General features: G+C 35.7%; 1 protein-coding gene across 1 annotated transcript in view; it reads right to left on the bottom strand.

The window, feature by feature from the left end:
* Window positions 1-21,861, bottom strand: part of TUSC3 (tumor suppressor candidate 3) — a 146,153-nt gene that overhangs the window by 8,799 nt on the left and 115,493 nt on the right. The window contains exons 7-8 of the mRNA XM_075150562.1: window positions 16,985-17,048; window positions 1,869-1,943 (exon numbers count right to left, since the gene is read on the bottom strand). Coding sequence (XP_075006663.1) covers window positions 1,869-1,943; window positions 16,985-17,048 — 139 coding nt within the window. The remainder of the gene's footprint in view (window positions 1-1,868; window positions 1,944-16,984; window positions 17,049-21,861) is intronic.

Here is a 21,861-nt window from a genome sequence, read left to right as displayed (position 1 = left end):
CATGTTCTCTCTAGTCAACCACCTAAGGCTAAAGTAACAGCAAAGGCAGTTTAGTAACTACTTTATCTAGTTCTTAATGGTTAAAACATTTCACTGTTGTAAGTTCCAAGGCTGGTAGCCAAATCAGTCTATACTCTTAACTTGATAACAATATAAATCTTTAGGTTTTGAAGATAAATAACAATGACGCAGACCTTCCGATAGCATCCAGATGCAAAAGCTTTGAGCCTTTTCAGGCAAAGAATGAATTAGCTAAGTAAATGCTTAAATTAATAAATAAAATTTGGAACACCAGTTGGCAGCCTGTGTAATAATAGCATAAAACCTGTTTGATCATGATAGCTTGCTCAATTGCATGTAAATAAATAAAAAAAAAATGGCAACATGTTACAAGCTGATGCATATAATTGAGATGCAGCTCATCTACATTGGATGATGTTTTAGTTCTAGTGAGCTACTTTGATTTTAAAAGTATTAATAATATTATACTATTCCTACTTTAGCCAAGCCTTTGCTATTTAATTGCAATATTCATGCTTCAAAAGTGTGTTGGCTTTGAGCGAAGGATGAGCAACCGTGAAGCCGGGGAAACTGACAATGATGCATTTTTTCATTAAAACTGACCATGTGGAAACTGACATACGTCAATTGAAATACAAAATTTCTGCAGTTATTTTGAGAAAACTAGCCATGTACAAATCTTATAAACACACTTCAACATAAAGAAATCACCACTGACAAATATGATTTCAAGGCGTGGATGAATAAATTGCGAAGCATGAACAGTGTAAGGCAGGTACATGGAAAGCATTCACATAATGGCCACAAGCAGAAGAGAGTCTGAATTTGTACTGCAGCCCACTGTTATTTTGCTGTGTCCATATTCACAGACCCAGATCTCAATCATTATCTAAGATCATACTTCAGTAAATTATACATCTACAGATCATTGAAGGAGACCCTCAAATCACTATAGATTAGAGATCTCTAGCCAACATTCAACCAGCTATTATGAAGAATTATAGAATGCTTTTATAGAAAATAGTTGGCCAGCCCTGTCTGCAAAACTGTGTATTACATAGAAGAAGCCAAAGAACTGATCTAGAAAGAAAGGGGAAGCAGCGTAGAAAGTCTGGTATCTTTCAGAGGTCTTCAACACCTTATACGAGAAAAAGAGTAAGTGACAGGACATATGAAAAAAACATATTATAAAAGGTGCAAAGACAGATGGGCATATTTACTTCAACCTATGTCATACTCAATAAAAGTTTGTTCGACATAATAGTTAGGAAGTTTAAATCTGGAAAAAATACCTTCATATTGTGTGTTTATGCAACATTCAGAAAAACATAAAACTTGCACTTCAGGCTAAGAATCTTTAGACATTACAGATCAGGATATGTTCTGTACTATATCTACTGTTGGGCTCTCACCTTCCTCTGGAGACGCGATACTGGCAAAGTGTACCAAGTAAAAGAATTTTCACTCTCCTTTGGATGTTGTCACCTTAAGCATCTTAAATGCCTAAATTCATTTTGAAAACAATGTTTTGAAACTCTTGTTCTTTATGTCGCTGACTTTCAGTGTAATTCAAGAGCCAAAAAGCATTTATGCAATACTACGTAGTGGAGGTACTGTGTCAAGCTGTACCTTGGCTGAGTATGCTTAAAACACTTTTTTACTGTTACAACTTCATCTGAATGCAGTTTTATCAACAGCATTTTTATACTCTGTTCTTCTCCACCCCACAGAAGGTAAAAATTGGTTTAAGGTAGAGACCTTCTGAAAACTTAACCAGATATTCATTTGTAATTTCTCAATGTTTTCTAATTGTCTAAACATCGTCTTTGTTGTACTAAATAACTTACTTCTCCTTTTTCCAACATCCCCTTTGGAGGTAGCAGCTTCATTCAGGAGTACCATTCCCATGGTGATAGCAGCATCTGTATCGCCATTGTCAAGGAAAACAGCAGATGCGTGGATACCTCAGAAAGCCACAAAGGTACATCTACGAACTAAAGCTTTCAAGTTCATAAAACGAAAGAAAGTATTTCTGTATAAAACTGCGTATCGCAATCTGTACTGTACCAATACACTCACCTGTGTCAAAAACGTGTAGTAAGATTTTCCTTTGTGCGTTCTAGATAAAAAAGGAAATAAGGTTCAAAAAGATTTAAAGGACAAATCGTCAAGTAGGACACAAATTTTGGACAGTTAAGGAAATAGCTATTTCCCAATATTCTGTATGTTGGTAGTGCAGGATTTTAAAAAATGAAAATTATAAGAACCAGAAATCATTCAGTGTTAATGCACACAATTCATTGGTTATTTGATGCAAACTGAAGCAGTTGGACTGCTTTATCTTCCTCTGCTTTTAGATAAGACATTAGCTCCCTCTTTAGTGTCATATTGCTTAACAGTTTAGCAGAGAAACATCTCAGAGGCAAAGTCCTCAGTCACTTTCAGTGTTTTATTGTCTCATTATAACTGTTACAAATGCGAACAAGTACATAATGGTAAAACAATTTAACTAATTTAGCGAGATCTTCAACCATTCACTTAATTGTTTATTTGAAACTGTATAAACAAAAAGGAATGGTTACTACTGTGCATAACATCTGTTCTGAAGAGGAGGCATGCCTGAATGCCATACTGAAGCAGGAGTGCAGGAGTGCATCATGGGATCTATATCTCACAATTTCAGGAAATACGAACTTCACAGAGTTAACTGATTCTTGAATAAGGTTGGATTTTTAAGCATTACTTACCCCAGGGCTAGATAGCAGGATGACTACAAACTTTAAGGATGATAAGATATTTCTATTTATGCACATATTATTTATACATCCATAAACAAAATCTGCATCCTATAACATTATACTTGCACTAAACCTATCAATGTTTATATAAACATTTTTCATGTTACAAATGTTCAAAATTACACCAAAATGCTCAAAGACATCTGAAATTTCAGTTATACAATTTCAATTAAGCTGAGCCTGAGCAAAAGGATTTAGAAATGTCAATACTAACACCATCACACTTCATCAGATATTAGCAGCCTGATTCAGGTTTGAGACTTCCAAATTTCATATACATAGAATGAGAAAAGTCAAATGAAGAATAACAGGATTTAAAAAAGCAAACACTGGTGGTGAAAGGAGGCAAATGCCAAAAGGCAACATCAAGGAAATATAAGTTTTAACAGCACCTCTTTGATACAGACATCCACTTACAGTCCTAAATTAGACACTAATTTGAAACACAGTAGTAGCCCAAATTACTTTCTCACACATGCACAAGGTATAAGGCAGAGGGTCACTCTTAGGAATAAATGGTTATATTCAAGTTTTCCAAAAGCTTATTACTGGACTTGACAAAATATTAGAAAAAAAATTTGCAAAATGTTGTGAAAAAAAACAAGCCTGGAATCCACAAGACTATGCAAATTGGAAGGGAAGGCACAAATTACTTTCTAAAAATTTTGCCTGTTAAGATTCAAATTCATGAGCATAAAAGACTGGAAATCTCCTGTGCTACTGCTATGCTTCAAGTAGGAAAAAGAATTGGAAAGAATGTCATGAGAATCATTCAGTTCTCTGCTTTCAAAAGTTACAAAAGCATAAAAATGAATTAAGGAAGCTGCAACAAGAAGGGTTGAGAAAAAAAATTCCACATATATTTCTAGCCTATTAAGAAAAGCCCCTAATGTAGCATTATCTAATAACTTTATTTTACCAATCCCTCACTTAGATTTATAGTAGTGTTTTTGTTCTTAGTTTAACTGAGTCATGGGAAAAAAACAGTCCCAAGATGTGAGGGTAACTCACCAGACAGTCTTAGGGAAGCGCTACTTTTTGCAAAGACTTCGGACTGCTTTGTAAAAGGAATTTATTTGCTTGATTATCTTATGCAATATTGTACATAATGTGGTCCTTTGCTATTTCCCTTACCTGGTTGCTTCTGAGAAACAAACCAACCAACCAACCACCACAAAAGCCGTTTGGCAGACAACCATTCTGTAACTGAGTTCCTATTTTCTTACCAGACCATGAGTTTAATTCACTTTTCTTACCATCAGGAATAAGTCTCACAAAAGTAACTGTTTGCTCTGCAATTGAGAACTTTAGATCTGTAATCAGCTGAACTGTGCTGTTTTTTTTTCCTCTCTTTTGGAGTTTCATGTCATTACCCCTAAAGCTTCCCTCACATTGTCACTATTTTTGCTTTAGTTGTTGCTTTCTAACTTTAGTCATCATTGTTGAGCTTTCAGCCTCACTGGTTGCCTTTTAGCTGCAACGGTATCAGCTTCATAACTTCACACTTCAACAATGAGCATGTCACTTGCCTCAGCTCTGTGATGCTGAAGTAAAAATTCAGTCTTACTGAGTTGTGATTTCAATGCAATAATTAGCTTTTTACCACTGAATATATAGCTTCTTCTTATTTTCCGCTCCTGTTTCTAACATTGTATGTTTTGTCTTTACATTATTTTGATATTCTACAAAAGAAAGCAACAGTCCTAGCTCTGAAAATAATCTTTTATAGTATCATATTTCTCTAGCAGTGCAGAATGTAAAATTTTAGCAAGTGGTTACTTGGACAGTTTTCCATCTGCAAAAAATGAGATGGCATCAAAAGATGTACTTATTTTGTAATTCCTCCCTCACTATGCATTACAAAACTATTCTGAAAAGATGAGGGGAATGTGGCACTCAGATAGACCATGGCTAGAAAATGTTTTAAATTCAGATGCTCATGTTTTCTGATAAATGTATCCCTCTGTAGCACTTCTTTTTCTGTGTAAATCCAGTTATATGTCTTCTCAAATTTGGAATGATTTCACTTTTACATATTAAACTTCTGCTGCTCTTTTTCCCAGCTGGTACATGCTTTTCATAGAAATTGACAACATATATTATTTAGTTAGTGCTTTTGAAAAGGTTCTGAATGTTTTGATACATGAAGAAGAACAGTTTTAAAGTAGGACGAAAAAGACAGTGATCATCAAAATCCGTAAGATTATTCAGAAAATGATCAGCAGTAACAGAGCATAATATTTAGCCCTGCAAAAATCAAGATGCCTGATCGGAAGTATTAAAAAAAACCACAACACCAAACCCAAACCCAAACCCAAACAAAAAAGATTGGATCGATAAACTCCAGAATGATAGATGCTCTACAAAATGAAAGTGATCACTAGTAAATTCTGGATACTTTTTATTAGCATACTTAAATAGAAAATTTAATCACTGTTAATTCCAGCCAGAATGCCCAAAAGGAAAAAAACCTGACAGTTCATAAGTTTATTAATGTGATATATAATTTATATCTGTACTTCATAAATTTAGGGCTAATTAGTAGTGAGTAGGGAATAAAAGAAGGAGAGAAAAATAGGTTGATTAACACTTGGTTACTTTTGTGAAAAAAGTTTGGCGGTCTCATTCATATTCTGCTGGACTTCAGCCAAGAGCACAAAATCCGGCATTAGCATTATACATATAAAGAAACAACTACCTTTTAGTTGCAGATCATGCAGTCGTTTAACAACACATGAGCAAGAAAAAACAGAGAACAAAATATTCATCCACTCAAGTCTGCACTCAGTTTACTGTTAACTAAAATGGGGATAGATTATCACACAAACTTTAAAACCTTCTGGTTCACTTTATCATACATGGAACAAAGAAAAGCACATACATTTTTTGTGAAGGAGTAATATGATCAACAGGAAAATCTATGGTGTTTTTTCCTCTCTTTTTCTTTTTTTTAAGAGTTTTTTTGGCTGGGGGGTGATGATTAGATTATGAGAAATTCTTTGCTGGCCCCTTACGAGGGGCATAATTCAATAACTGAGAGAGATATTTGTCTTAACTTTTTCCTACTAATACTTAAACCTCTAAAATACTTGCTATAATTTCAGAAATACTGACCACACTAGAGGTTCTTTATCTGAACCATTTCCATGTGGATTTAAATTTCAACTTACATTTGAAAAATCCAAGCATAACATGCATTCTACTCATTCTGTTTAGGAAATATTCTTCAGCTACATGCAGTTCTTGAAAACAAGGTATTAGCCACTTTTCCCAGCTCGAGAATCTGATTTTTTTATCATAGGTTGAAGAAACTAACGAAGACAAAAAGTACGGTTCTGCAATGAAACAGGTCTCATGGTTTCTTTCAAGATATTATTGCTTCAGTTCAGGAAACAATGAGCAATGATTCTAATATTCCACTTAACGCTATTCAATGTGCAATCAATTCTCAGTTAGACCATAACCATCCCAGTGGATGATTCCACAGGCTTTGAGGGCTGAGGAAGGAGGCACGTTTAAGACATCAATCACCGTATGCCTCATGTCAGTGAAGAAGGATGACTCCTAACTCAGAAAAAGTGGGGCATAGTCTGAAAATTATTTATTTGAATATGAATTTAATTTAAGCATGAATTGTACACAATTAAGATGTCAGTATTTTTCAGTGGCCTGAAAGCTACTGATACTCACAATAACCCTGAACATACAGTTTAAAATCTTCTGGCTTCAGCTACACCAAATGGCTTTTCAAGAATTTTAGGAATTATTACATGAGTCTTGGCACTGGAGTTCCCCTCAACTCCTTGAAATATGCAACTCACAACAGTGAAGTAGCTGGAAGTTTGCATTTCAGCCATTTAAATGCCAACCAAACCATACCACTTTCCTTTTTGATGCTTTTTCATCATTTTAATAGAGCAGAGAATCAATCTGATACTAATACAGAGTCTCCTACAGTGAGAAAGTTTCTTTATTATTCATTCGATTAGTTTCAGCTTCAATTTATGAGACTATCTTTCTAATCCATCCCTCTTGTGATGCTCTTAAGACACTTGAGAATGGAAAGGCCGTATAAAAGCTTCACGAGAAGAGAAAGACTCTGGAATCCATTTTAATTCAACTGCAACAAAGTAGCACAGAGATACCTGACTAAGTTTGTGCTAAATCACTAATCAAACATCCAGGGGTTTTCAGCCTGATTTACATCCTAATTATTCATATTGGTGTCGTCTTTTAGGATCACCTAAAATTAACTCTGGGGAGATCATTTTTACATTTATTATTTATGGCCTTTTTGGTTTTGTAAATTACATCTGATAGAGTTTCAGGGTTAGTCCCTGTCCATCTCACAAATTCTTATAGTGTGGTTTGCCACTGTACAAAATAATTTTTTTTTTAACCTCATTTACATTTTATAATTTTTCTCTACAAATTTTCTTGCCTAGAGACATACAAAACACAGAAGTATACACATCTCCAGAACAGGTAGATATATAACCATACTTTAGTTTCTTTAATGTTAAGCATACCAGAGATTAAAATAATGGAATGAATTTTTCTTAATAGCTTCATTTCGTAACTTTTAAACACAGATACGTTGCCTAAAACAAACTCTATTTGAGCTATTTGTATTTATGATGCTATATCATTTTCTCTCACTATTCTAACACATTATTCCAAATATCTACCTTATTTTCAAGCACTTTATTTCAAACACTACTTAGTATGTTGACTCATCTGTTTGTTAGTACACACTTGATCCTTCAGCATGCACACACACCATCTCTCTCGCTTTCTCTAAGCACCTATAAATCTTTTTAAGAATATCACACATTCTTTTTCTATTATAAATCATTACCAATATGACTCTAGGCTGGCATTATACGTTCCTTCATTGTTAAACACCTGTGCAGTATCTTAATAGACACAGTTTATTCTTAGCTGAATGCACTTGAGAACTATTCAATTTAGTTAAAGCTATCTGTGGATCCAAAAAGTAAACGATTAACTTTGGACTATGTTTCTACATCTTTCAGCCACTCAAACAAATATGTTTCTTAATAATTAAAATAACGATTCAAATTATTAATTGATGCCTAAAGAAACCCTTAAAAACACTGTTGTCTTCACCCTGCGGTCAGTGAATGCCTCTTGGTCTGTGGACTACTAGTCAGGTATTTGCAAAAGGCAAATAAAAATGGGGTAACTGCCAGAGCAGCTGACAGCTAAATTTCTTTGCAGGGGTCTGCACTTCCATTGGAAAATTTTAGAGCCAGAAATTGAAAATGTTTGAAAATCACTGAACTAGAGAGTTGGTAATTTCATACAGAGGACACACGCCATATTTGAAGGTAATTCATCAAATCAAGTATCATTCAATTACCTGATGAAAGAGAATTATGTTGTACATTGCGTTGACAAATGCCCAGCTGTAAATTTAAGGTCTCTGCGCTTCTCTCTGACATCTAAGAGACTTTAGTATCTTTCTTAAAAGGTCATATTATGAATTATTTTAAGGTCAAGGAGTAGGAGAATGAGGTAATGGAAGGAAATTTCTTGATTTTTCTAGCTATCATCTCCTTATGTTTTGTTACAATTAGGAGGAGTCAGGCAGCCTCCAGAAGAGCCAGAAGAGCCTACCAGGTTAACAGACAGTATTGGTGGATAACGCAAGTACGGAATAGAAAATGTGCAGTATGTTTTGCTGCTTTGGATGTTGATTTCCATTGTTAATTAAGAAGCATGCTTAAATATGCTATAATTTTGTGCTTTTAGTTCTATCTTTTTTCAGTGTGGTGTTCTTCTCTTTTTTCTTATCCTTAAGATCAAGCAAAACCTTACCTCACTGCCTTAGTTGTCATCATCATTCAGTTTTACATAATCTCTGGGGAACACAATTTGATTCCATTATGCACGACAGATAGAGTCTTACTACCAAGAGCTAAATGGGTATTGTTCTACTGCCTTTGACTCAAAATTTCAGGTTCTTACGCTCAGTGACTTTGCACGAACCCTACTGATGCACAGAAAGACATCTCCCATTTAAATTCATTCTGTGGTTAAGTTTCCTTACACCAAAGAGGCACTTAATACACTTCATTTAAATTCACTCTGTAGGACAGGAAATGTCTTTCATAATAGGTGTAATTTTAATGCTACAGAAAAGATTTGTCTTCTTCTTTGTAACCAATCAAATTTCTTTTTCCTTCTCAATCAACTTCTCATATCCACCTACACAGCTGTCACATTACACTCTGCCTTGGGTATTCAAATTAACAAACTGAAAAGACATTTCCATTTTTACTCAGGTGCGTGTGTTTTATCAACATCAAAGTTAACTAAGTTTAATAGTAATAATGAGAGAAATTATGAGGTTAATAGTAACTGCTAATTCCTATACTAATGGTTTAGATTTATCTCCTGTACAACAAATAATTTGCTTAATAACTGAAACTCTTTTGATAATGAAAATATTTACTGTAACTTTTAAACTTACTCTGTATAATAAAGATTCACTGTTACTGCAAAAGGAAAAAAATAGGACACATTACATTCAAATCAGTTTTATTTCTCCAGGGAATGACATAAAAACTTGATGAAAATGGACGTTCATTAGAAGTACTGATTAGTGTCTACCAAAGGGAAAAATGAAAGAATTGAAGAAATCTTTCAACTTCAACACAGCCTATCCAACCTTACTATTCCTCATCTTTCTCGCTGTATCTTCACACCCAGAGCCATATGTACAGCTTAACACTGCATACTCCAATGGCTGTTGTTACAAGAGTCAACATACTCTATGTGTATTCAACTATAGTTAATTACAACAGTAATACTGATTGTGCAGTTTACTTCACAGTGTTCCTCTTAGAAAATGACGGCTCTTAATACCACAGTTATATCTCTTCTGCCTCTATGTCTTCTTAATAACTCTATCCTCCTAACTGTAGCAACAGTACTTCAATATCCTTGTCTTTAGTTCCTCTTCCTTGTCTCTCCAAGAATGTCAAACTACCCTGCACTTTTTTTTTTTTTAAATAAATACCTGATCATTTCCACTGACTCTTATTATCTATGACCCCATTTCTGTCAGGAAAGGGTTGCAAGAATAGATACCTGCCTTCCTCTGGAACATCTTCTGCATGAGGAAAGAGTAGAATTTTTCAACTTAGAAAGGAGAAAAGAAAGAGAAATCTATATGGTGAATTCTATAAAGCCTGAAATAGAAGGAAAAAGGAAAAAAAAAAAAAAAGAGAAAGGACTATTTCTTGTGACTTATTAAATAAAGTCACGTAATACAGTTATTGTGCAAGTTTCAGGCTAAAAAACCATCTGCATACTACATGAAGTTAACACTGAAAATTCATTGCTATAGAACATTGTGCCATAATTAATTCAAAAAAGGATTAAAAAGAAAGAAGAATGTATTCATCAGTGGCTAGAAGCTACAATATTCTGGCTCAAAAATCATTGATTATGGTTGGACGTTTTGTTTTGCACAATCCTTCTCTAACTATCTTCTTAACAGTCATTGCTGCACTTAGACACATGGATGTAAACTGTGATGATAACTTGAGAAAATGCTAAACTTTATTGTTAAAATATAAAGTGTCTAGATATATGCTCTTTTTATGTGGTAGAATTAGATATCTAGCCAACAAATAGATTGTCTTACCAGGATTACTCATGGGAACAAAGTTATTCATCTGTGTAAATTATGCAGTCCTAGGGTTCTCAGAAATATTCAAACTCTTCAGAAGCAAAAACCTTGCATTACAAGCTGCACAATGTCTAGCATGTTGATAGCTCCACATAAGTTATTGCTTTCATATCCATTTAACAAAAAAAAGATTTCTGTTTAAATAAAATCTATTCCATGCTCTTATTTTAAATAATTTTTGTTTATGCAGTCTGTCATACTTATTCTACAGCAGTTATACGTCCATTTCTGTGATGACTTTTTGATAACTTTTCTACTTCACAGGAAAGTCCCAATATTGATATAATTCTACATAACCCCTCAAATTATTATGTGTGTAAACTACACTGCTTGAAGCAGTGACCAACAGGCTGATGTAGGGATAAACACCATTACACATTACATAAAACTTCCTTCTCAATTGCAAATGATAATAAGGTTCTGTTGCTCCTGTGAATCAAAGTTGGTCAATTTCAAAGAAAACTGAAAGCAGATATTTAAAAGACCAGCATATTTTTATGGATGATTAAAGGCAACCTCAAGTTAAATTTATACCTAACTGTTATTCAGTATTACTTTTTGCCTGGAAATAGATATTAAAGCATTCTCTTTGTGCAAAAAAACCCCAACAAACAACAAACCTCCAATCTATGGCTAGGAATGAGTTGTAAAGTAGCATGAATAAAAGCAAACCTTGCCTTTGGCTTTTTTCCTAGGCAATAAAAAAGCTAAAACATAATGGATCTCATTATTCTACCCCATAGAATGTTCTGTTCATTTTTGAATGAAAACATCACTGAAGACTCCACTAATTCGACAAGGCTGGCAAAAAATCCAAAGGGAAGCCAAAATCTTATGACAGACAAGATTGTTATACACAACAGCATGAGCTATGCATTGCAGCTTGGGAGGTTCAGACTGGATGTTAGGAATAACTTCACTTCTGTAACTGCCCAGAGAGACTATGCAATCCTCATCCTTGGCGTTTTTAAACACTTGCACTAGACAAAGATATGGAAGACCAGATCTAGTGCTGGTGATAATCCTACTTTAAGAGGAAGATTGGAGTATGTGATCTTCAGAGATCCCTTTCAACCAACATTTATATGATTTCCATGATTATTTCTTGAAGTTAACTCTCCAAGACAAGAGAAAGGGGAGCCAAATAACAACAAAACTGAGTAACAGTCATGCTGTCAGCACAACATAAACCCCTCAAAGTTTCAGAGTAGTAATAGCCTGAAAGTCACAGAAGTGTATAATATAACAAGCACCATCCTATCTGCTAGGTGCATCACCCACAAGGGCTTTTACTAGCTCAGGCACAGTTTTGGATGTTGGCTCTATGTGTTTGCCCCATACCCAAGATAACAGCCTGTTCCTGAGTGCCTTCTGAGTGACTGAGCAGGCATCAGTGTGTGTGCACCAAAGCTTATCAACTCTGGATCAGCTTGAGCATGGGCAACAAGGTACTTTGTACTGCATTCCTACTAATGGGAAAATTGCATTAGGATGCCAAGCCAACTCTGTGGATTTGGATATTTTACAGTTTAGATAGATGAGATCTTTGTCTTGGCAGGGTGGAGCTAAATTGTTCTGGACTAAAATGCTCCTCGAACAAGTACAAAGGCAGTGATGCCATGCTGTGCTGGAGTTTGAGTGGAGTTGCCTCTGTACTCAGCCAGCTCGGTGTCTCCACATGCTCTGGACCACACAACCATTTCACCTCAAACAATGCGGTTTAGAGCTAGCTTGGGCTAGTGAGTGAGTCTGAAAGATTTATAAATCCTCATTTCATAAGGTAAAAAGAGTATCAGAATTATTTCTTACATAAAGGACTGTTTCTCAGTGTATTGATGAGGTTTTGGTAGCGAGGGGGCTACAGCGGTGGCTTCTGTGAGAAGCTGCTAGAAGCTTCCCCTATGTCCCATAGAGCCAATGCCAGCTGGCTCCAAGACGGACCCACCGCTGGCCAAGGCCAAGCCAATCAGCAACAGTGGTAGTGCCTCTATTTAAGTGCCTCATAAAGAAGGGGGAAAAAACTAGGCAACACCAGCAGCAGCCAGAAGAGAGAGGAGTGAGAATATGTGAGAGAGACAACCGTGCAGACACTGAGGTCAGTGAAGAAGGAGGGGGAGGAGGAGCTCCAGGCGCCGGAGCGGAGATTCCCCTGCAGCCCCTGGTGAAGACCATGGTGAGGCAGGCTGTCCCCCTGCAGCCCATGGAGGTCCACGGTGGAGCAGATATCCACCTGCAGCCCATGGAGGACCCCACGCCAGAGCAGGTGGATGCCCAAAGGAGGCTGTGACCCTGTGGGAAGCCCGTGCTGGAGCAGGCTCCTGGCAGTACCTGTGGACCTGTGGAGAGAGGAGCCCACGCTGGAGCAGGTTTGCTGGCAGGACTTGTGACCCCATGGGGGACCCACGCTGGAGCAGTCTGTTCCTGAAGGACTGCCCCCCATGGAAAAGACCCATGCTGGAGCAGTTCGTGAAGAACTGTAGCCCGTGGGAAGGACTCAGGTTAGTGAAGTTTGTGGGAGGACTATCTCCCATGGGAGGGACCCCACACTGGAGCAGGGGAAGAGTGCGAGAAGTCCTCCCCCTGAGGAGCAAGGAGCGGCAGAGACAACGTGTGATGAACTGACAGGAACCTCCATTCCCTGTTCCCCTGCGCTGCTGTGGGGGGAGGAGGCAGAGAAAATTGGGAGTCAAGTTAAGCCTGGGAAGAAGGGAGGGGGGGTGGGGGAAGGTGTTTTAAGATTTAGTTTTTATTTCTCATTATCCTACTCTGATTTGATTGTTAATAAATTAAATTAATTTCCCCAAGTCGAGTCTGTTTTGCCTGTGACGGTAATTTCTGAGTGATCTCTCCCTGTCCTTATCTTGACACACAAGCCTTTCATTATTTTCTCTCCCCTGTCCAGTTGAGGAGGGGGAGTGATAGAGAGGCTTTGGTGGGCACCTGGTGTCCAGCCAGGGTCAACTCACCACACTCAGTTTTTAAAAGCCTACTCAAATTTTTATTTACTATTCTGCAGCCTGGAATTCACCAAGGTCTATGTCGAAATATGGTGATTTTTTTCCAATTTCTATACCCACGGTATTAGATACTGCAGAATCAGTAAGATGGCCCCCAGCAGCCACCTCTAAGGAGCCTCAGAATGAATCAGAGCCTGGTTTGGGACTTTGGAAATGAAAGAATGCCTCCTTGTTCTGAGGAGCTTGCTTAGTGTGAGTTTTTAATGTCTTCACAAAGTGTTAAATCTAAGCCATTTCAGCTAGTCTGATCTGCTGCTAAATGTAGTATCAGTATTTTGGCTGTTAGAAAACACATCATAGAAACAAAATTAAGTACAAAAACAATCAAAATGCTTTTTTTTTTTTAGAATTGTGTTACTGATGTAACATTGTACGTACCTTTACAGTGAGTTACATTGTGTTACTACTAAGATGTAGTAACCATCTGTTAGGACTAAAATTACTTGTTTAAAATATTACAAAAATTTTGGTCATACACCTAGTATGTAATCAGTAACATTGTATAGATTTTACTGAATTTAATTTTGCTTTATAATATAATTATATTATATTATATAGATGTCAGAGTATCTGACATCTTCACAAGTCCTTCTTACCCATGTCCTAATTAAGTAGCTACAGCTCTGGAAAAAACAGCAGATCTTTATATGGAAATCATTTAACAGACTGGGTAGAATCATTATCTAAAAGCAAGTATAGAAATGCAATGGAAATTTGTATTTTCTCATCACAGGTATTAAAATGTGTATTTCAACATCTAGCAAGAAGTGACAACCTTGTCCTTGTTTTTACTACTACAAAGTGAAAAGAAGCAACCAAATGAAGCATGTACGTTACCAGCATAGTAATGTCTTGTTTTAAAATTCAACGCATCTTTTAAATTTTAAAGGATAAAGTGAATGTACTGCTGTTTATCAATCTGGCATACTTTTTTTCTAATTCCCACATTTCCTATCAACATTTCCTGAATAAACAAATAATGAAGAAGCAATGAAGCAGCTAATAATTACTACCAACATTGAAAGGATAAAGAAATATTAATTCTTTCATGCATAACTGTTAAAATTTGTCAAGATTTCATGTCACTTGTGAAATTTGTGTGTGACCAAAAACTCAGCTCAACAGTATTGAGCCATGAAATGAAACCTTAGAGAATTCTTTTCGCAAATGGCAATGAAGAACCTCACTGAAAGGATTCTTTCGGCCAGCTGCTTTAATGTAGTTAGCCAGCTTCCCAGTTTAAAGACAGTCTCTGCCAACAAAAAGATATCACTTTCATGCCCAAGTCAGACAAACAAAATATATCATAAACAAAAGTTTTGTTTATTTTTAATCTTAGCTGGTTTTTGGGTTTACTTTTCCCATTCTCAAGCAGCCAACAGGATTTGTTTTAGATAACAGATTTGTTTAAATTGTGGCAGTTTGGGAAAAGCAAAAAACATTAAAAAATAAATTGTGGCTATACAAAAGAAAGCATAAAGATGACACTAATAAGATGCATATTATCTTTTACACAAGAAACTTTTAATCTGAAACATAATTGCTGTCTCTGTGCACTTCTAAAAGAATGTAGCAATTAAATTAATAATCACTGAGTTTTGACTTGGCAGTTTTCAGGTAAAGCTATTTATCTTCAACTCTCTCTTCCCAAGAAAAGGACCCCAAATTTAGAAATAATAAACAAATAAATGTGCTTCCAAAACTTTAACAAATACAATGTGATTTTGACAAAACATTAATTAGGGTACGATATAAAACCTGGAGAATTGATAGAATCACAGAATGGTTGAGAGTGGAAGGGACCTCTTGAGATTATCTAATCCAACCCCTCAGCTCAAGCAACCTGCTAGAGCAGGTTGCCCAGAACCATGTCCAGTCAGGTTTTGAATATCTTCACATGTGGAGATTCTACAGCCCCTCTGAGCAACCTGTTCCAGAGTTTGACCACCCTCACAGTAACAAGTGTCGTTTTGTCTTGAGACTGAATTTCCTGTTTTTCAATTTGGGCCCACTGCCTCTTGTCCTATCAGAGGGCACTACTAAGAAAGTCTAACTCCTCCTTCTTCATTTCCTCCCATCAGGTATCTATACACATTGATAAGATCCCTCTGAGAGCCTTCTCTTCTCCAGGTTAAACAGTCCCAGGTCCCTCAGGCTTTCCTCATAGGAGAAATGCTCCAGTCCTTGAATCATCTTTGTGGCCCTTTGCTGGACTTGCTCAAGTAAGTCTGCATCTTTCCTGTACTGGGGGACCCAGAACTGGACACATTCAATTGTATTCCCGTTCAATTGCAAATATTGCATTTACTCTGCATTTACTGCATTTTGTACATCATACAAAATATGATCATAACTTTGAAATTAAATTTGTAATGGCTATTTACTGAGCAAATAAGGTTTCAAGGGTAGCAAAATTGATGCCAGGTAAATGAATGTAATGAAGCAAAAAGATGTAATGATGATGTTCTCTTCAGATAGCAAATGCCAAAGATGAAGGTAGACAGGGAAGCCAGAGGAAGGGCAGGATCTAAGCCAACGTAACTTCAGGGAGTGAACATGAGAGCAGCTACAATCATCAAACTCTGAGATCTGGCTATTACTTCAAATTGGGAAATGTTAGTTTCTTCCTCTTGTTCTCCTTAGAGGAACGTATTTGTGATGGAACAACTGTATTTTAATTGTGGTTAATGGTGACTAGAGTTTTCACTCAATGAACAACTGTATTTTAATTGTGGTTAATGGTGACTAGAGTTTTCACTCAATGAACAAAGCTGATTAGAAGCAGGGTTTAAAGAAACCAGATACTATATGAGTTTTTCTTACGGATTATTAAGACATAGTCACAAAAAAAAAAAAAAAAAAATTTAACTTGCTCTGACTCAGTAAGAATGAAAGAGTAAAAGTAGATCTCAGAGTCTTTCTGTGAGGAGACAACATCAGAACAAATGGGATTGGGTTATTTGTTTCAAGAAGTAGTAGTAAACTGTTTAGATTAGGTGGGGGGAAAAAAAAAACAAACGCAAAGACTACTGGAGGACAAATCATCTTCATGATTAGTAAATTTCAGTATGTTCTCCTTGTCAGTTAAAAGAAATAAAATAATTTTTAACATCGAATTTTTAACTTTTATAATAAAGAGTGAAAAAGAGAAGAAAATTAGTTTCTGCTACTGAAAGGAAAAACATTAAGATTAGTAACCAGGCATAAGAGTAACAAAGGAGATAACAAGGTACATATTAGTGAAAAGCAATGCCAGCTTGGCAGTAAATAGTAACAACATCGAATATTTATTTAAACATATAATAAGTAAGCCAAAATACAATACCTGCTCAAAAGTTCAACGATATTCGCTGTCAGAGCAATTTTATTTAACAGCACACTGCGCCTCACCTTGCTTTTTTTCTATTCATCACCAGTTTGAAGGATACTCAGCAGAAGAATAATATGTGATTCTGCAACAAACTGAGCCTGACTGCTTCCATGTATGTAACTCTGTAAAATAAAATCGAAAAACAATCCTCTTTAAAACAAAGAAATCCATTGAAAATGGCACAATTGGATCTGTGAGAATCAAAATAAACCTGTTTTGCAGAAAAATACAGACAGCAACAGCTACAAGTTAACAGCACAGTTTATGTATATATGTTTAGTAAAAAGGAGTGTTAAAAATAGCATATTTAGGCAAAGTGGATATATACAGTGAATGTAATGTTTCATACATGAATGCATTATGCTAGACTCTTTTTTTCACGCTGCTGCTAGCGTAGAATAAAGAACATGCATTTATTTGCTCAGGAGATACAATTTTTGAGAAGGGAGGCGATGAAATCAAGGACATGCCTCAGCACGGTTTTTACAAAAGTGAAAACTGAACCTTGCCTTTAAAAAATCATTCTACCTTAGTTTTACTCAGATTGAGTGAAGTTTCTTCATACAAAGTCTATTCCATCTCCAAGAAGGTACAATTGTATCCATAAAAAATCCTAATTCATAAAATGTCTTGTTTATATGGAATTGTAGTAAATGCAATCACAGATGTTAATACTAAATGCAAACCGAACATAGTCTACTTTTTTTTCCCCCAAATAATTATTATTAATGGGCTTATTTTGTACATTTATTATTGAGAACATATAGCATGTTATTCAGAAGTTCTTACTATTTATTGTTAATTAGCTAAAAAGGAAGCAAAAATTTGAAGGACTGCAAACATGCACAAAATGAGGGAGATTCTCTCTCTTCCTCTACTACATCAATTACAAACATCAAGTATAGCTTGTCATACTACTCTATGTGAAATTAACTATATCCACGTTCTCAAACTATTATTCTCAAACTATTACATGTATTCTTCTTAGGCATAGATACAATTTTCATCCCAATTAAATAGAAAGAAAAATGCTCACTCCTATTAAGGTAAAGAAAAAGGAAACTTTTTGCCCTTCTTATGGATTCAGGGTTTTGTTAGTTTGTTAATTTTTTAACCCATACGGTTTGCTTTAATTCATTTTCCTCTGAATAATTCTGCCTAAATACCGTCCTTGTCAAGATTCAGAACAATTCAGATTTGAAATACTCTGATGCTTCAGCATACAAAAGAATGCCTTCATCCATACTGGTTAAATTCTGGTTGATGCACTGTCAAAACATGCAAAGTTGAAACAACATAAAGAAAAGACTAAAAGCTATAAAAACTAATTAGATTGCTAATGTTTTTTTAATCATATTCTGATCAAATAAATAATTCTGATTAAAAAAAAACTTAAGTCTTGTCTATCTGAGAAGGCAAGTTTTTATCTGTTACAGTAGTGTTATGGTGATTTGACCTGATCTACTAGCAGGGTTGGTATCACAACGATATAACAAGGATACGGCTATTGGAAAGACATTCTCAGTCGGAAGTCTGTGTGCCTGTTCGTTAAATTCCCAAAGTAGTTAGTTTTATTGCATCATGTAAAATATGTATATTTGTCTCAGGATTTTTTCATTTGAGGCTTTTCCAGGAGCTGTTTGAGAAGCTTTGAAGGTACAAAACGCATCACCGGATCAGTCTCTCAAAAGGTTAAATCCTTAAGAAGACAAAATCATGAAAACAGATATTCTCATGATCACTATTAATTAGGTGATAGGTAGAGTCCTAGATATCACCTGATACTCAGTATAAAGAAAAAACCATGGACTAGATACAGTTTACTTGCAAATGCTGCAACTTGAACCAACCAAAACCAAACAATACGAAACCTGAAACAAACAAAACCTGCCTAGACGACCTGAATCAGAGACTGTAATTTGAAAACTAGATGATGAATATGAATTTCTGGCTACACGTCTCACAGGGATTAATGTTGTAACTGTATTTCTTTAAATGTGAGTTTCTAAAGGCATAGTCTTGCTTGCAAGGAAATGGAAGTTCTTTGATTAGTTCTGGAAACATTATGTGTATATTAAAAAGCTAGTAAGAGACAATTACTCACTACTGCTCTGTCCCCAGAGAGGGGACAGAAATGGATAAAAGCAAAGTGAGTAACCACCTTAAATGGAAAAAAAAAAAGCTTCATCTTTATTTGAGAGGGCAAGAGATTTCAGGTTAACTTAGAGAGAGAGTGCCCTAGTAGAAAGCCAGTTAGTTAAAATGTTAAATAAGGCAGATGTTTACTGTCTGGTATTGTCTTAAAAAAACCCCAAACTTCTTTGCTTTATTACAAATGTCCTTAGGTAGATTATTCTTTAAAGTTACTTAGTAATAAATCTGTGTGTGATCAATAAGCTCCTCAAATTGCTATCCCAAGACATTGTTCTCCAAATACTCAAAATGGCAGCATGGTGTATCTCCTCCATAGCTGTGGGCCAGTCAAAGCGATGGTAGTGAAGAAGTGAAGAAAGTGAGAGACTGTTCCAGTGATGAAGGATAACCAAAATAATTTGCATTCAACAATATAATGTGAATCATCTGAGTTTACAACAGTACTTCACCCCATTTCTAATGAGAAATGGATCATAACCAATTCACGAAGGAATTACAGGGCGTGTTTTTTCTGCAATGAACTTTCAGACCTACGTTCTAAACAACAGACAATAATCAGAGTAGAAGTTTTCAGAAGACAGACGACCAGTATTTAATGCAAAAATGATGGCAAACAGCTTTTCTTGAAGAGAGAATAGTGAGAACTGTGTGGCATTTGTCCTTGTGTCTTTCCCTACAGGCATATGATGACACTGTGAGGCCACTCAAAGCATAGATTATATATGTATGGATACATATTTATGCAAATGTACCCCACACACCAGTTTTGTACACTGCAATGGCCATTGACTCATCAAATTTTGAAATTCATGGCCATCTGTGGCTCATACTTACCTAAAATAGAATACATTTAAACACAATATTTTTTTAAGGAATTTGACAAATCAGCTTTTCAACAGTTCACAACTAGTTTTCTCCATACTTTCTTTGTGGTTCCACAGCAGTTTTTAATTGGGTAAAGTTGTTTAAATTATATCCATGGAACCAAAATAAAGCATCTGGTCACATGTGAGGTTCTTTATTTTCATACTTCTTCTTTCCCTCTATAAGACAATTGCTGAATGACCTACATGCAAGGTGCATATTCTCATGAAAATTTTATTTGAGGCTACAAACTATTCAGGGACTGAGAAGTAAGATTTCTGGTTTTGCTCTCTTTTCTACTTTTTGACACTGAATCCATTTAATATTTGGAAGCTCTGTGAAGTCTATCTGGCTGCAAATGCTCTAGGCAAATGCTTTAAATAAATTCATTAGTAAACTCAATATTTCCCTTTCATTTTAGAGGCATCAAGAGGGAGTACCATGTAATATGCAAAGCTAAAGTCTGTCAGAAGAGATGCAACCATGGTTTGAGCGGAAGAGCTGTACAGCCACTCAATTACCGCAGCCACATAATGGATGCAACATCAAATGCCATGCTGGGAGGACTAGTAGGGGAACCAAAGCATGAGTGACTGACACTTTGAACAACGGGTCCTTTTCCAACTTTAACATTCTCCTATCTCAGGTCTGATTCCACAGAAGCAATTTGAATTGCTAACTGAAATAATCATGTCTCCATATCAGGCCATTTTCTTTGGCAGTGACAAACATTTGTTCAATGCATGCTAATTTCTACAAAGCTGTGTTAAATATTTATCTACTATTCGTAAACTCATTAAATATTTAGTGTTATTGAACTGCAGATGGCACATATATATAATCCCTCACTAGGATAGTCAAGGATAACAACAATGTAATATATTTTTAAATTTCCCTAAATACAGCATATGCTTGTGATTTCCCTTCAAGAGTGATAGTTGTCATGGTTCAGTAAAATAATTAAGTGTAAGCTGTGCTCTTTCCTTCCTTTCTGTTAATGCAATGTAAATAAAACAGAAACAAAGTAATTGGAAATAAGGCCTCTGTGAGTTATATGTTAATTCTTAAGGCAATACAATTAACTTGTGTAGTACCCAAGATCAAAATTGAAACATGAGTTCAAGTGCACCAGTACTCTTTCCTAAAATAAACATCATTATGTTTATTTTTTATGAGTATGTGAATGACAGATGCTGGGGTGGAGGGACCGGCTTAAACTGAGTTTGGTTTAGTAATGGCATACCATACAAAGCTACTTCATGAACTATTATCATTTTGGATAACTAAGAAATAACTTGACTGAGTTTACAAGACATGACATCTAATAAAGTGTATTGGAAACCAATTAAAAGCAGACAATTTTGATAATAATTATCCTTCTTAATGATAAGCTGAATTTGAATTGCATGTTGATGAAACCTCTAGATGGAGACTACTCCCTGGAGGAGACAACAGGCCAAATTCAAGCTAATATATGTGGAAAGAGATGAAGCAATCCACTAGTTAACTGCCCCCACAAAGAGAGAGAGTTACAAATTCCACACCAATAGGATAAACACTATTAATTTGTCTTCCTTTACTACATTAACATTCAGAGTGAAATTCATCAGAGAGAGGAACATGGAAGGCCATGGATTACTTAATTATGATTAAGCCTTCAGAATGGCCTATTTCAATTAAAGTCCATCAATTTTGCCAAGAACATATATTAGCTACAGGAATTTGTTCTTTTCTCTTAATTTAGAGGGGAAAAAAGAACCCCACAACATTCTTTATCACATCAGAGTTTTACATGTTTTCAAATTAATGTCCAGGAGTAGCATGAGTTTGATCAGTATTTAAGTGTTTAAAAAGCTAAAGTTCTAAAACATCCTCTCACAATATAAATCATACACTTCACCTTGTAAGTGTGAATTC

Source organism: Calonectris borealis, chromosome 4 (assembly GCF_964195595.1).
Source record: "Calonectris borealis chromosome 4, bCalBor7.hap1.2, whole genome shotgun sequence".
In the NCBI taxonomy this organism is placed as follows: Eukaryota; Metazoa; Chordata; class Aves; order Procellariiformes; family Procellariidae; genus Calonectris; species Calonectris borealis.
This window is presented reverse-complemented; position numbering and strand designations above follow the sequence as displayed.